General features: G+C 44.6%; 1 protein-coding gene and 1 long non-coding RNA gene across 4 annotated transcripts in view; one reads left to right on the top strand and one right to left on the bottom strand.

Moving 5' to 3' along the window:
- Nucleotides 1-16,552, bottom strand: part of LOC139758498 (uncharacterized) — a 134,487-nt gene that overhangs the window by 58,709 nt on the left and 59,226 nt on the right. The window contains exon 3 of one of the 3 annotated variants that reach the window (XR_011714851.1): nt 13,589-13,776. The exons of the other annotated variants lie outside the window; for them this stretch is intronic. This is a non-coding gene — a long non-coding RNA (uncharacterized lncRNA). Of the gene's footprint in view, nt 1-13,588; nt 13,777-16,552 lie in introns of those variants that run through there. 3 annotated transcript variants of the gene reach the window in all.
- Nucleotides 1-16,552, top strand: part of LOC139758491 (probable G-protein coupled receptor B0563.6) — a 439,395-nt gene that overhangs the window by 395,903 nt on the left and 26,940 nt on the right. The window contains exon 4 of the mRNA XM_071679982.1: nt 14,889-15,035. Coding sequence (XP_071536083.1) covers nt 14,889-15,035 — 147 coding nt within the window. The remainder of the gene's footprint in view (nt 1-14,888; nt 15,036-16,552) is intronic.

The following is a 16,552-nucleotide window of genomic DNA, read 5'->3' as shown; positions in this document are numbered from 1 at the left end:
CTTCCGTGTAAAGAAACAGCGAGGGTGAGTCTAGCTGGGTTGTCGGCTCCAACATCTTCATCTACAAAGTACGAGGACGAGGCGAGACTTACGAGGCCGGGAGATGACGAGACATGCCGATTTTTCAAGGCTTCGTCCAACACTGGTCTCGAGAGACACAATTTTGTCACTAGGGGCCTAGCGAGGGAGGAGACGGTGTGTGGTTTGGTCACTTGGGTTGGGCGTTATGAACTGGCGACGTAAGGCGGGTTGAGTAAAGCCAGGCACACAGCTGGTCATCCTTCCTGGTGGCTGGTCGATAAACTGGTTTCCCCGGCCTAGGTTAGGATATTATACATATATTATTATACTTTGTCGCTGTCTCCCGCGTTAGCGAGGTAGCGCAAGGAAACAGACGAAAGAATGGCCCAACCCACCCACATACACATGTATATACATACGCGTCCACACACGCAAATATACATACCTATACATCTCAACGTATACATATATATACACACACAGACATACATAAATACACATTTACTTAATTCATACTGTCTGCCCTTATTCATTCCCGTCGCTAGAGAGAGAGAGAGAGAGAGAGAGAGAGAGAGAGAGAGAGAGAGAGAGAGAGAATACTTCCCGGGTGTTTAACGAGGAGATTTGGACTAAAGGAGACAGCCAGCGCGTCGCACTCACCGCAGGAAAGCCAAGAGTTACGACCAACAGGGTCGTGCGAGCGACGTAGGTGTGGTCAAGTGTCCAGTGCGGGAGGGATGTGGAGATTGTGTGTTCGTGGACTGCAGTCCAGCGGCCCACTTGTGGATGAGGCGGAAAGAAAGAAGTCTACCTTGGCGAAATGAGTGAAACTTGACAGCCACCGAAGTGCTCGTTCACTGCGTGGTCATGACAACCTCCCGATACCCAGGCGGGTAATGCTGGTCGGTGAGGGAGGGAGGGAGTACACGAGATGCTCCTCATTGGAACATTCACTTGCCCTTGGCGTCTCGGTTGCCATAAAAAGGGAAAGATATCCCAGGCGAGACAAGGAAGATGTTTAAGCAGGAAGGTCTCGACGACCTGATTAATACCTCGCCAGCATCGCTTCGTGTGATGGCTTGACCCTCTGCACACGAGACACTCAGGTCTTGGCGAGACGACTTCGCCAAACCACGAAAAGCCGTACGTAAAGTATCTTTTCGTAATACACAGAGGCAGAGACTGAAATACCTATACCCAAGCTCTTGGACCCTAATAACGGAGATAAATTCTGTATCATATACTTCGTATACTAGTTAATTAATGCTATTTATACGAATTTTTGATATTTTCTGACGTTTGTCTATTCGTGTGCTGTTCACCCAATCAGCAACCTGAGCTTTGAGATCCTCACTGCGCATGCTCATCAGAACGTTTCGGTGGATGCTATGAAACTGTTACAGCGACTTTCTATTCCTTATTCGTACTGAAAAAAGGAACAAATAATACAGCATATAACGTAGCACGTTCTATGATTCCAAGACTTTCCCAACATTGGAGTTTTCATCGTTAAGGAGAGAGCGAAGGGAGTTGGGAGCGGCTCAATGGAAGGAAGTTGCCAAGCGAACTTGAGGTTCGAACGAGAAACACCCACTCAACCATCGTCCAGTAACCTTCACCTTTGCAACATGAGACGCCATGAAAACCTACAGGAAGCCCCTCTTGGAAGAGTCTAAATACCCAGTAAATGACACTGATAACCTATTCACAGATCCTCTCTAAGCTGGAAGACTTACTGGAATGTTTTAGTTATGCGAACAAAAGTGGAACCGAAACATCTCATCTGATGTGGTATATCCAGACTTCCAGCAAAGCCTTTGATAAGGCTTCACATTGATGACTTAGTGAAATTTAAGTCTCATGGTGATGGTATTAGATAATGCGAATGGATTCATTCATAGCTAGCGTACAGAGATGTAAGAACGAGTTGTGATAGAAGGGAAGGCGCCTGAGTGGTTGGGAGTAAGAAGTGGGGTACCACAGGGATCGGTTCTTAGGCCCCCCCATTTTCTTCATCTTTTTTAACTATGCACAAACAGGATTAGGTGGAAAAATCGACAAGTTTGTGGACGATAGAGAGCTAGAGTGGATGGCCACGTACAAAGACGACTTAAACATTAGAATGATCTTGAAATCTAATGTAGAAAAATAAAAACATGCAGTGGTGATGTTTGGCAAATGTATGAAGACCAAATATTCGATAATTCTTATCACGAGTGGATGAGGAACCTTATCTTAATAGTTACTGATATATATATATATATATATATATATATATATATATATATATATATATATATATATATTATACATTTATTTATTATACTTTGTCGCTGTCTCCCGGGTTAGCGAGGTAGCACAAGGAAACAGACGAAAGAATGGCCCATCCCACCCACATATACATACCTATACATTTCAACGTATACATGCATATATACACATGTACATAATTCATACTTGTTGCCTTTTTATTCATTCTTGTCGCCACCTCGCCACACATGAAATGACAACCCCTTCCCCCCCGCATGCGCGCGAGGTAGCGCAAGGAAAAGACAACAAAGGCCACATTCGTTCACTCTCAGTCTCTAGCTGCCATATATAATGCACATATATATATATATATATATATATATATATATATATATATATATATATATATATATATATATATATATATCCTGAATGCCATTAACATGGTGTTATGACTCCATTGAAAAAAGAAAAGAATATCCCTTACAAACCCTTGACACAACACTCACACAGCTGGGTCACGGTGTAGCCACATCTCGAATATGTTGTTCTTGGTCTCCATACACCAACGTGAGACGGTGAGGACAATGATGAGGTTGAGGGAATGTTTTAGAGCCCCATGTTCTTGGTCTCCATACACCAACGTGGACGGTGAGGACAATGGTGAGGTTGAGGGAATGTTTTAGAGCCACAAGATTAATGTTGAGCCACAAGATTAATACTCACGGTGAGTAATTGGCCGAGTGAAGGGAAATCGATCCGGTACATCATTCCTTTAGAAGCTGGAAACTCTAATGGGTCATCTCATGCAAATCCTATGCAAGTTTTTAGAATTTCAAAGGAAAACTGACAGGTTGAACGCGACTATTGTACGTTCCAACCACAAGGACGTTTTAGGAGACCAAAGTAACGTATTGATAATTCCGGGAACTGATTCACTGCAGATATGAGAGCAGCGTAGTTTTCGCAAAGAAAATAACTTAAGATATTGGAATGCATTACCTTCGTGACGTCATTCATGTAAACACTGTTCAGACATTGATAAAAACGACTGGGTTATGGGGAATAAAGTATTATATCTGAGAAGATAAAAAAAAACGGGGTGGGGATCTTCTAACGGACAAACAGCAAGAAGCTCTTAACAGACAGTCTCGTAACAGACCAACAGGTCATCTGTTGCTCTGTTCACCCTGACGTATTGCCATGTCACACCCCACACCCCCCCCCCTACGCCCCTTCCTCGTACAAGACCTATCTCAACAAAACGAGAATATTTCCGGGTCGTTCTTAACCCTGGGCTGAGTCAGATGATACACACACACACACACACACACGGAACACTGGGGCAGAGTCGCCAGTGGATCACAACCATTTCATCTACATTCGCCGGAGCTCATAAATCAGCGGTGTTTACGTCCCTGTTGCTCGGGCTGTGTAAATGATGAGCAGCCTTATTTACATTTACATTTTCCATTCTCGCTAGAGGTTCAATTATTTTTTTTTTTTTTTTTTTTTAGCTCGACCAAAGTTTAGTGATATACCTAAGGTGTGTGGGGTTAGCAGTCGGTGTGACGTATTGCTGTGATCCATTACTTGGTTCTGGCGTAGTGTTTACGTTCTTCATGACGTGATGTTCCCTACAAGCCACAGATCACCTCGTTCCTTCACTTACGTAGTCTTTTTTTTCACTGCTCTCTCTCTCTCTCTCTCTCTCTCTCTCTCTCTCTCTCTCTCTCTCTCTCTCTCTCTCTCTCTCTCTCTCTCTCTCAGAAACAAAGACGCTGTGTACCACAAAGGTGTGTGTGTGTATATATATATATATATATATATATATATATATATATATATATATGAGAGAATGTGGAAATGAAGGGAAACTGAATTTCAACAATGTTTTAACAACTGAGTAAATTCTTGTTTGGTGTACGGCTGGAGGGCAATCAAATATTGTTTTCACTCCTTTGTCCACACACTGAGCCTCAAAACACATTTATGTCATTACGTCATTCGCAAAATAAAGTTCTTATCGAACACCAGGCCCTGAACCACGCAGGAAAATGGCTAAAGGGAGATACGGAGAGAAAGGAAAAATGAGAGGAAGCGGAAATCCTGGCTTCTAAGAAGTGACGGATCACAACGATGAGGAGATACAGAAATCCAGAGCTTAGCAGTCTAGCAAATGAAGCACCTGCTCACACCTGCTCACCCTAGTGTTGCTGATGGTCAAGCAGTCATCACATGACGCAAGAGGCTCGCTGAGCAGTGCTTAGGCTACCTAAAGGCTGGAGCGCATATGCGGACACTTCTGAGGGGCGGAAGCGATAGTAATATCTGCAGAAGAGGGGAAAGAGAACCGACACTGCGTCTTTGAGTGAGTGGTTAAGTTCGGGGGTTCGGATGTGAGGATCAAGTCGAACAACTTTGGACGCGTTTCCGTCTGTTATGGAAGAACTAGAACCTTACCATGTGTGAGAATCGTGCTACATCCAGGTCCACATCAGCCCTCGTGTGTTCCAAGTGTTTCGAGGAACCTAAGCCGGGTACCTAGTTGATCGACCAATCCTTAAGGGAAGATGAACAGCTGGATTGACTGTGGACTGGCTGCCTCAACTAGGCAGCTTACCACTACACGTGTTAGACACGAATGATTTTGCCATCGAATCCTACAGAAGCATTTTGGGTATTTGCAAGTGGTATTGAATGGAGAACTTGTTGTGTAAAGTGTGATAAAGTAAAGAAGCACTTTTATAAGTGTGCCGATTCATCTTTCACCCTAACAGCGCAGGAGAAGGACAGATAGAAAATGGAAGAAGGTTGTGATATTCCAGTGACTTTGTGCACCTGGTGGAACCCAACTCACCTCCCCTATCGAACTGGAAAGGAAAGGATGATGATAAACAGATGACTGGATAGAGACATCTTGAAGAAAATAACTAGAAAAAATGTTTTGAAACTCGCCCGCTGCACATCGTTACTCACACGCACACAAGCACACACACAGACAGACAGACACACACACACGGGGGCAACATGGACACCAGTGCCCCTGATGTATGGCCCCCACGATGGCAAAAGACACATTTGACCCCACCATTAATTCAAACTCGGGGAGGTCGGCTGCCGCCTCGCGTACCCCACACTCCTCCTCACCTTCCACCACCTCACCCTCCACCACCTCACCCTCCACCACCTCACCCTCCACCACCTGGCGTTCCTTTAGGGATGGCGAGTCTGCTCGAAGCCGACCGAGTCCTCACCGTCGGTGTGTGTGTGTGTGTGTGTGTGTGTTTACGGGACTCGTGTATGCACGTCAGAGGCTAAAGGGGCGGTGGAAGGCCCTCATCCTCGGCTGTGTACCAGACCCTTGACGCTTCGTCTGTTTCGGACGGTCAATCAGTCAGTCTCTCTCTCTCTCTCTCTCTCTCTCTCTCTCTCTCTCTCTCTCTCTCTCTCTCTCTCTCTCTCTCTCTCTCTCTCATCATCATTTCCTCTTCCTGATGATACAGTCTCCATCAAGGAGGGGTGAGCACCCCACCAGGACGCCGGCGAACCATAAAACACAGACGGGTTGGCGCTTCTGCCAGAGTCTGTTCAACCTTTTTTTTTTCTCCCTTCCTCCTCCTTCCCTTTTCTCTGAAGGAAATATTCTCATGTACTTGTGTATTACACACAGGCGACTCAACACTCCTGCACTCCCTACTCCTCTTCCTCCTCTTCCGAATATGGTACATCTTCTCGTATTCGATCTACGTCTAGTCTCGTCTCGTTCTCCTGTACGATCCACTCGCCTCGTTCTCCTATTCGATCTAAGTCTCGTTTGGTCTCGTCTCGTTCTCCTGTTTGATCCACTTCTCGTCTTGTTTCGCCTCGTTCTCCTGTACGATCCACGTCACGTCTCGTCTCGTTCTCCTGTACGATCCACGTCACGTCTCGTCCTTCTGTTCTCGTTCTCCGTTCGCCTCGTCTCGTCACACCTTCTATAAACTCAAGAATTTCAAAGACATCCAAGTAGGACAGACGTAAATTCCTTAAATATTTCTGAAATCCAATGGCTTCCGTTTCCCTTTTTATAGGATTTCTTTTATTTTCTTCTTTTCCCAGATCCTTTGATGGCTCTAATTCCACCTCCCAACACGAATAACACTCTTAAAAGTGTCATCTGTGTTGGGAATCCCACACGTTACACAGATAGCCAAGTCCGCCTAAAAGACGTTTGGTTCGGCTTTTTAAGAAATTCTGTTCCTTCGTCCCTCTATAGACGGTTTCTCTCTCATCGGGGGCGGCTTGAACTCGACCTACTTGACATCCATTCCACCTCGACCTGTGAACTTGACATCCATTCCGCCTCGACCTGTGAACTTGACATCCATTCCAGCTCGACCTGTGAACTTGACATCCATTCCAGCTCGATCTGTCTACGTGACAGCCATTCCAGCTTCATGTATTAATTTGACAGCCATTCCATTTGACGTGTGCACTTAGAGAAAAAAAGTCGAGTGTGAAGGAATCTGGATTAACGTTCCTCCTCGTTCCCAACTCTCGCAGGGTCTAACCTCAAACCTTGATACACTACGGATCATGGTGGGCGTCTTCCCCTCTCTTGTAGACATTACTTCGGTTTCTGATCCTCAAGATTTGAAAGTTGCTGCCTCGCGTAATTATTTCATGGCAGCTGGGTACTCGAGGATGGGTCGTTGTGATGTCTAGCCGCCTTCTTTTCCCCTTTAAGCTTTGTACCTTTTTTGCACTTTTTTATTTTTATCGAACAGGTACGAAAAGTGTTTTTTCTTTTTTCTCTGCTTCTGAAGCCTCTCTTGCATGTGTGTGCATGCCTCCTGTAAGGCCTGCCTTCAGCTGAAGTCTTGCGTCCATGACTGGAGCCTCAGACGTGAGAAAGGAGATTTCATCAGAGGCGCTGCCGTTATTATAACACCCCGCTCCTTCCCCCATCAGCGCCACCTGACGCACACCAGTGCCAATCATTACTCCCTCACACACCTTTTTCTCGGCTGGCTTCCCCGTGCCAGGTGCCTTATTGCTATGTATAGCGTCATTAGCGGTCCCTCTACCATTTCCCCGACCTCTCGAGGTATTCAAATGAGACCTAATTGGCTCAGACATAAGATCCAATTTAGGGAAGGATTAAACACACAGGTGCCAGACATCTCAACACTAATGGAATCTAATTGGCTCGTTTTAAAGCCCTTGTAATGACGTAGTAACTCATAAATGATCTTGATCATAGTGATTAAGGAATTGCGAGAGTACTGAACCGTATAGTCAAGGCGGATGGCTGTGAACTATGCTAATGAGATGATAATACCCTCATCAGGCCTTGAGTATACATCTAATTAGTGTGTATTACAGGACCTGACAAGCGGGAAGTGCAAGCTTTAAGCTTGATAAACTTCAGTATGCGTTCAAGCTGCATCTATTACAATGTATTCGTGTCTATTCAATGTTGGAGAAAATAAATCACGTGCTTTCATGTATTCATGTATAACTGTGAACGAAACTGTTATACATATATACATGACACAGAATTCAGCATTCGGGGAAAATGTATGAAGCTATTATGAAAGCAAGAATTTTTTTTTTTTACTATGAATGCAGTTTTCATACATTATACCAATCCATGTCCACAGGCTATACTCACAGACTACCAACGCTCTGCTCAATATATTCCGTTATTATGTTTATTGCTAATGAAGCCTGTGAATTCAGTGCTTTTGACTCTTATTGCAAACGTGTATCATCAATTTAGGTGGCAGCCGGATTGCAGTGTATGCCCAGTATAGGATATACCCCAAACCTAACTTAGGAGAGACAGACAGACAGACAACGACTCCACGTGTAAATGGGACGATTAACCAAGTCTATTTACTGGGTCTAAATAATGTAATCCTCCAGCTGCTCACTTTGCCTCCAAGTTAATGACTTGTCTAAAATTACTTTCCCTTTGTGTGTGTGTGTGTGTGCGTGTAAGTTTCCTCATTCATTTATTCTGTGTTGATATCAGTCTATCCCGTTTTCAACAATGTAATTATTAATTTTCCCCATCATTTCTCCTGCTCATTTAAATGTAATCGCTCCAGCAAACGTTCTTCAAAATAATCAGTCTTCTGGCTATGAATTACATTAAATAGCCTTCTGTCGTCCACAACATAGCATTGAATTTGATTGCATGTAATCCTGGCCCTTCTCACCCATCGTTTACATGTATCATCCAATCACGCTGTTAGGCAATGAGGTAGTGAAAGCTTCTGAGCGGTTACCGTAGACTTATGGACCTCACATGTCCCACATTTTGGGATTATAGACGTACACACGGGATTCGCTATATCTGGACCCATGTATGTGTTAACCTGCAGCGAGTCTTGTAATATATATATATATATATATATATATATATATATATATATATATATATATATATATATATATATATTTTTTTTATTATTATTATTATACTTTGTCGCTGTCTCCCGCGTTTGCGAGGTATCGCAAGGAAACAGACGAAAGAAATGGCCCCCCCCCCCCCATACACATGTATATACATACGTCCACACACGCAAATTTACATACCTACACAGCTTTCCATGGTTTGCCCCAGACGCTTCACATGCCCTGATTCAATCCACTGACAGCACGTCAACCCCGGTATACCACATCGCTCCAATTCACTCTATTCCTTGCCCTCCTTTCACCCTCCTGCATGTTCAGGCCCCATCACACAAAATCTTTTTCACTCCATCTTTCCACCTCATATTTGGTCTCCCTCTTCTCCTCGTTTCCTCCACCTCCGACACATATATCCTCTTGGTCAATCTTTCCTCACTCATTCTCTCCATGTGCCCAAACCATTTCAAGACACCCTCTTCTGCTCTCTCAACCACGCTCTTTTTATTTCAACACATCTCTCTTACCCTTACGTTACTTACTCGATCAAACCACCTCACACCACACATTGTCCTCAAACATCTCATTTCCAGCACATCCATCCTCCTGCGCACAACTCTATCCATAGCCCACGCCTCGCAACCATACAACATTGTTGGAACCACTATTCCTTCAAACATACCCATTTTTGCTTTCCGAGATAATGTTCTCGACTTCCACACATTCTTCAAGGCTCCCAGAATTTTCGCCCCCTCCCCCACCCTATGATCCACTTCCGCTTCCATGGTTCCATCCCCTGCCAGATCCACTCCCAGTTATCTAAAACACTTCACTTCCTCCAGTTTTTCTCCATTCAAACTCACCTCCCAATTGACTTGACCCTCAACCCTACTGTACCTAATAACCTTGCTCTTATTCACATTTACTCTTAACTTTCTTCTTCCACACACTTTACCAAACTCAGTCACCATTTTTATATTTATATATATATTCGCCATTTCTCGAGGTAGCGTTCCAGAACAGACGACAGAGTCTTAAAGGAAGAACTCATTTGACCCCCTTCTCTTCCTTTTTTTTTTTTTTTTTTTTTTTTTGGAAAAGTAAAACTGGATGGCAGAATTTTCAGCCCCTCAATTTCTGTTCGTTTTTGGTCACCCTCTAGGAAACGCAGGGAATACATGGGAAGTATTATCTCTCCCCTATATATATATATATATATATATATATATATATATATATATATATATATATATATATATACTGTTAACATAACTGGACAGATCTCTCTTAAACCACTGAGGCGTTTGCTGATAGTGTCTCTACAACATCTCCAATCCTGGGTGTCTCAGCGGTGGTGATTAAATTCGTGATGGGTTGGGAGACTTTACACTTTAAGAGTATGGGACTTGGAGAAGTTATAGGGCTTTAACTTTATGTTAAGGGAGGGTGTGGGGAGCGTTAGTTAATGACGATATGCGAGCCTTTCCTCGACACGTTTCGTCCCTCTGGATTCAGGAGGGAGACATGGAGCTTATGGTCAAAGCCGTACGTCTGAGGGGTGCATGTCGTGTGTGCCTCTCCTCCTTCTATTTGAGGAATCTCCCGACCCAGAACTGGCCCAACTGCTCTCGTTAACTGGATGACGTCTCTCGTTGTGGGGTAGTTTGAGGCCGTACTGCATTGTATGGCTCGGGCACAAGGCTGGTGGGTGAATCACTCGTAATCTAATGTGACGCGTAAAGTCATCAGAACAATGTGCAGAAGGAGATGGGTGGATACGATATGGTTCATGCCGTCCACCTGCTTAGAATGGTCCAAACGCAGGTGTCCGAGACGGCACCAATTGCCTCTGGGTCAGTCGGATGGAGCAATCAATGGTGCTGTGTTAGTGGGTATTACCTCTGTCTTTAGCGTGGATGCGATGTCTTGAAAGGTAAACAGAAGGGACGTTTACAGTGATGGGTGTTGAGGTCAGCAGCCTCTCAGCATGTGCCCTGTGCTACGGAAGCGTCAGTGTGGTCAGCCATCGCATTTAGAGCAATAGAGGAGTGGATGACTTTATGGTTTCTTGTTGTGGTTCTTGATCATAGCCTTCTGTTGTCTTCTGTGCGTCCCCATGTCCTCGTCTCTGTCCTGTACAGAAGAGCTGCTCAGTGTTGATATGTCTCCGAGCCTCAGTCTGTGAGCTGACTGGCTGAGGTATGGTTGAATGGAGTTTATCATCTACTATAAGCTGCATTTTCAAGCCACCCGACTCCTATGGAGGGGCCTCTTCCCACTGCCCCATCTCTACCCTCGTGGCCTGTCACCCTCCAAGGTTGGTGGCTGCGTACAAGCTTAAGGCGGTATAGAACGGCGTTGCGGGAAGCTCCAGAACACAACACTGCTTGTGGTCAGTTGGAGACACGACCTTCCGCGCTGAGTTCCTCAGTGTTCGGTCGCCCTGAGTAAGGAAATCCCAGTTGGATATCTTCTTATCCTCTTATTGCGATGCTTAGATTTAGCTGTTGTGGCCTTGGCTATACTGCGAGCCAGGATATGGAGGTCGGATGTCTTGGTTCTTACGGCTCACGACGCGGTATTGTGCATGTACACGAGGAGGTTGGCGGCTTGTATTCTCGTAACTATTTTAGTCATTTCCTCTCACGATTGAGGGTGATGGTCTGTGTCTGACGAGGGTGTAATGCCGACGCATCTTGAGCTTCAGGATATCTTCTTTTTTTAGAGTCGTCTTTACTACTGGGGAATATCATCATCTTAGAAGGTCCTCATGGTCGTCGATCGTGCTTGGATCATACACGTAGAACGCCCTTAAAACCCACAGTACATGTGTGTTATATGGCGGGACGTGGTACGCCTTACTCAAGAGTCATATACAGAAATTAATCTTTATATATTTTTCATACATATTCGCCATTTCCCGCGTGAGCGAGGTAGCGTTAAGAACAGAGGACTGAGCCTTAGAGGAAATAGCCTCACATGGCCCCTATTCTCTATTCCTTCTTTTGGAAAATAAAAAAACGGGAGGGGAGGATTTCCAGTTCTCCGCTCCCTCTCCTTTTAGTCGCCTTCTACGACACGCAGGGAATACGTGGCAAGTATTCTTTCTCCCCTAAAATCCAGGGCATCTTATAGTCACGTTTGGTCGTAAATCAGTCTCTTCAGAGGATCATCTTGGTGTGTTTACCGGGGACCGCTGGAGCAATAGGTCGAAAAAGGCTTCTGGTGACCTCTCCAATTGCTTCTTGCTGGACAGGAGTGGCTCCGTGATACAGTTGTCCTGTGTGTGTGTGTGTGTGTGTGTGAGGATTGCTCTTCACCGACGCTGAAGGCATTTTGTTAGCGATATCCTCAGAAGAATGTGGTCCGTTGGTGTGTTGGAGTAACCATGGTTATTTGATCGCTTTCTGCTCCACAAGCTTGATCAGAGGGCCACACTTGGCTCACAGTTTGCCATTGTGATTGCTTCTCGAGCTCGTTATCTCGAAACACAACGAGGCTTGATGTCTTTCGCTACAAGCTACTCAAGCTTTCCCTGAGGGAGCATCGAATGTGTGGCACTAGTAATGCTGGAGTGAAGGAGGAGTGGATTTGTTGAGGCTAACCTGACCTCAGTGACGCATTCTGAGCTGCACTGTCTGGTGTATAATTCATTAGGATATGGATGTCCTCTTTCCAGTGGCCCACCTTGCAGACTTCCTGGACTGGTGGTGGGATTTCCAGGCTATCTGATAGCCCAGTTTATAAACCGGAAATCGCCTCTTGGTGACTCGGCTGTACGGTCGATTTATCTTCACGAAGACCTTCCTCCAACATCTTTGGTTCTGGAGGAGAGCGATTCCCTGCCTTATAGTCGTTGCGGCTTTCTGGATCTTCGTCGACTTGATCGGTCAACTCCCTTTCATTTGAAGGGATCAGGAAATCCAGATCTAACGGGAGACAGTTCATAGAGGCCCTGATGTCTGAGCTTGCAGGAGACTTAAACCTGATGACATAGGCGAGTCTGTTCCTTAACCATCTCTTCCTCTTCCCTTCTGCACCTCTCCTTCAGGAGTTCTTGGCTGGGGAGGACTCTTTCATCTAGGAAGTCTTCTGCTGGTCATTACAGTCCACAAGGAGGCTCAGGGAGAGCCATGGTCAATAGTCTTCATCTCTGGGTCTCTCGTAATGATAAAGGGACGTTCTCTTACTCAGATCAAACTTTCCGTGTAGAATCTGATGATTCTGGGGGCTGGCAACGTGGTCATAACGCATCCTTTTCCTGCTAGAGTTAGGGTGAAGATGTCGTATTAAGTTAATACTCGTAACAGACAAATTCTTGCAAGGAAAAGGGGGAAAATGGACTTTACTCGCTACCAGGGTTATGTCCAACGTCCATTGTTGTATTCATCATGTAGCAGTAGGCAATGGATCATGAGAGCCATCTATGGGTGTGATGAGTAGGTAAGGTAAGGATAAGTGTCATCTATGGGTATGATTATTAATTAAACTAACGCAAAGGATCACCATTGCCATCTGTTGGTGTGATGATTAAAGTAAAGGATCAAAAGTGCCAATTATTGGTGTGAATATTAATGAACTAAAAATGTCGGGTCTCAAGTGCCATTTATGGATGCGATTTTAGTTTGATATGAAGTAAAAATGTCACGTTAACTCTGTTTATTTTGAAATGATTGTGGCTCTTTTAGAGCAGAAAACTAGTTTCATATTCAATTTAGGCAAATAGTTTACGTATAAATCATGGCATAGCCATTAGATTTAACTGTTGCTTTGTTTGTTGTATATCAGATGCAGAAAATCGATATCTGATGTCCACTTGTAAACAAATATAACGTTAAGTAAAATAGTAAAAGTGGAGTCTAATACTACCTGACACTTTACTGTATACAAGTGTAAATTATTAAGTCCATAATCTTTTCCTTTATACTTTATTGATTGGTTTGTGGCAGAATTTTACTGTTTCTTTGAATAAATTTCTTTTGGATTGATTATCACTTGGATCCATATCATTCTCTTCTCATATCCTCACCCATAACATCAGGGCACTGGGCTCTTTGGCTTCAAAGTGGCCACGCTGAAGGTCTTGCTGTTTTTGGCCACAAGACACTAAAAAAAAAAATCGTGATTTGTACAGTAATAACCCGTATGTTCATACTGAAACCAAACAACTGTTGTTACTATTACATAGAAAACGCATGGATATGACGATGTAAATCACAACTGTTACTATTACATTGAAAACGCATTGATATGATGCTCCTGTAAATCTGTATCTTTATCTTGTATATATACACAAAAATAATGCTCTTGAAGTTAACAGACACCAAGCAACATTTGTATTGATATAGAACACTTATCATGGCACTACAGTGTGTGTGTGTGTGTGTGTGTGTGTGTGTGCGTGCGCTATTTCCTCTGTTTTAGCATTCCGTTTCTTTAATTTATCCACATTACGTCATCACGCCACAATTTATTCGTGGGGGCACCTTTTGCAAATGGACAGATGTTTCCAGCTACCGAATCTTTCGACAGTCAGGAGAATGACATGTTCACACGCGTATATGACCATCAATAGTTAAATTGAATTTCGGCTTCCTCCCTCTCCTCATTACAGGAGCAGTATCCTCTTGGTATTACTCCTTTCTTACGATGTCTCAAGTATTTTGGTTGTGTGGAAGGGAGTACATTTGGCCTTCGAGTGTATGATTTCATCATTTCCACGATGCCCAGAAGTAGACATGAATTTCCATGCGAAATTGTTTTACTTCTGTAGCTTTGACGTTTTCGTATATCGAAACGTATGATTTAAAACACAAAGTCTAATTTCATTCCTTGCACTCTGTGTTTCTACTCACCCTGAGCCCCCCTTCCAATCAAAATGTCTCGCTTACCGCCACACTCCAGTGCCTCACGTCTAACCAACCATTACAGTCTGTCTGACCCACAAACAACACCTTCCATTTGTCTTTTCCGAAGCCACCAAAATCACCACCGACCTGTTGCTTGCCACTGTCTTCCCCATTTAATCAAACGCCCTCCCAACCCCTCTTAATCTGCCGCCTCCCAACGCAGCTCATCATCCCAATTAACTGCGTCAGGGAGCCCTAACTCTCATCACATCTCCCCACAACTCACTGCACCTTTGTCCACTTCTTCCCTCCTGCCTAACACCCCTCCGTGCATCCCTCCGCTACTAACTGCGTCTGTGTCTCCGGCAGGGTACGCTGCGGCCTCGCTCTTCGCCCTGCTGTGTGCCATCCCCTTCACGCAGAGAGTCCTGGCTCACGAGATGGGGCGTTGGTCCTCCTACTACGTCGCCGCCTTCCACGCTCACGTCGTCCTCTACTTCGGCAACTCCTGCATCGGTAAGTTCCGCCTAGAACTCAGCTGGCACGGCTGTAGGGAGGTGTCGCCTTGCCTCTCACTGTCAAGGTTGCTAGGAAGTGTCGTTCAGCGCCTCTCTCTCATGGCGAGTGGGTGTCGCTTAGCATATTCCGATCAAGGTGGCTTGAGGTGTTTGCCCCAGCTTCTCCTTAGTAGTTGACCTTTAATAAAGTCCGAATATGTAATCTGTTACCCAGTGAAACATCCTCATTCCTCACTCATTACCTTTTCCTTTATCTGTATCCCATCGTTCTCGCATCATGCGCTTCACCCGTAAACGTATGCACTAATTCCTCTATGCCATCCACTTCCCTGCTCTCACTGGTGTTACTGTGTGCCATCTTCGCCTGACGGTTCTAGGTCCCTCTAGAACAGTCTGCAGGCTCACTCACTTTCATTACACATGTCAAACATTATGTCATTTCCTCTTTGCCCAAACCCACTGCTTGGTATGGCGTGTGGTTGAGAAGTGAATGAGAGACTGATGGGCAAGGACAAACAGACTAACAAGCTGCAAAGTGGTGTCAGGCAAGTAAAAGATGAGTGGAGTATATGTCCTTTGAAACCTGCCTATGAGAAATGATTACAAGAAGAAAGTGGCTTCTATGTGGCGAACTGGATGAAGGGTAGGATGGGTTATAAGAGGTGCCTTATAGATGCTCTTCGGGTCATTGGAGCAAATGTACGATCCTTAATGTAGTCAAGAGATTGTACCAGAAAATTGGGACTTGTGTGCGAGTAGGAAGAGAAGAGGGTGCGTGGTACCCGGTGAAGGTGTGTCAAGGATTTGTATTGTTCTTAAAGATAAGAAAACTAGTGACTACAACCTCACGCTTAACAATAACCCACCACAGTCAGCCAGTGTAATCTACAAGTACTTCCCGCCCAGTTGAAGGTTGTAATCCTCATAGCAACGTGAACTACATCGTTATGGCTACAAGATCACTCGAGGCCCTAAACTACGTAGGCAACAACGACATAGCAGGAATCTCACTCGTCAGCGTCTTACTGATAACACGATGATACTGAAGCATTGCCACGACCCTACAGCAACACTATAGATAACAGAAGCCAAGCACATAAGATAATGCAATCCCTTCTTAAATCATCAGAGTCCAGGATAAGCTGAGACTTTACAATTATTCTCTACCGCATCCCCTAAAATGACCCCATTGTCTACCTCTGCCAGACTTTTCCAGGTGTGGAGACCTCTGGTAACCCCCCCTCTCCATCCCCCCCCCACACACAAAACCATTGCCTCAACGAGTTTGACCAACTACTGACCACACACTACCACGAATGAACTCCGAAGGAACACGGTCCACCGCTCAACATACCATCGCCGTCATGCTTCCATTTGTAACATTTCAAGATGTGATTTAGTCCTGTTTTGTTCTTTATACTGTGTTGTCTCATTCATGATCAGTTTGACTGGAGAAGGGCTCTGTTCATGTGCCTGGAACGTCCCGTGTATTCCAAGAAAATGAAAATAGGACAT

Source organism: Panulirus ornatus, chromosome 30 (genome assembly GCF_036320965.1).
Source record: "Panulirus ornatus isolate Po-2019 chromosome 30, ASM3632096v1, whole genome shotgun sequence".
In the NCBI taxonomy this organism is placed as follows: domain Eukaryota; kingdom Metazoa; phylum Arthropoda; class Malacostraca; order Decapoda; family Palinuridae; genus Panulirus; species Panulirus ornatus.
Note: the sequence above shows the minus strand (reverse complement) of the source record. Positions and strands in the feature narration are given on the sequence as shown.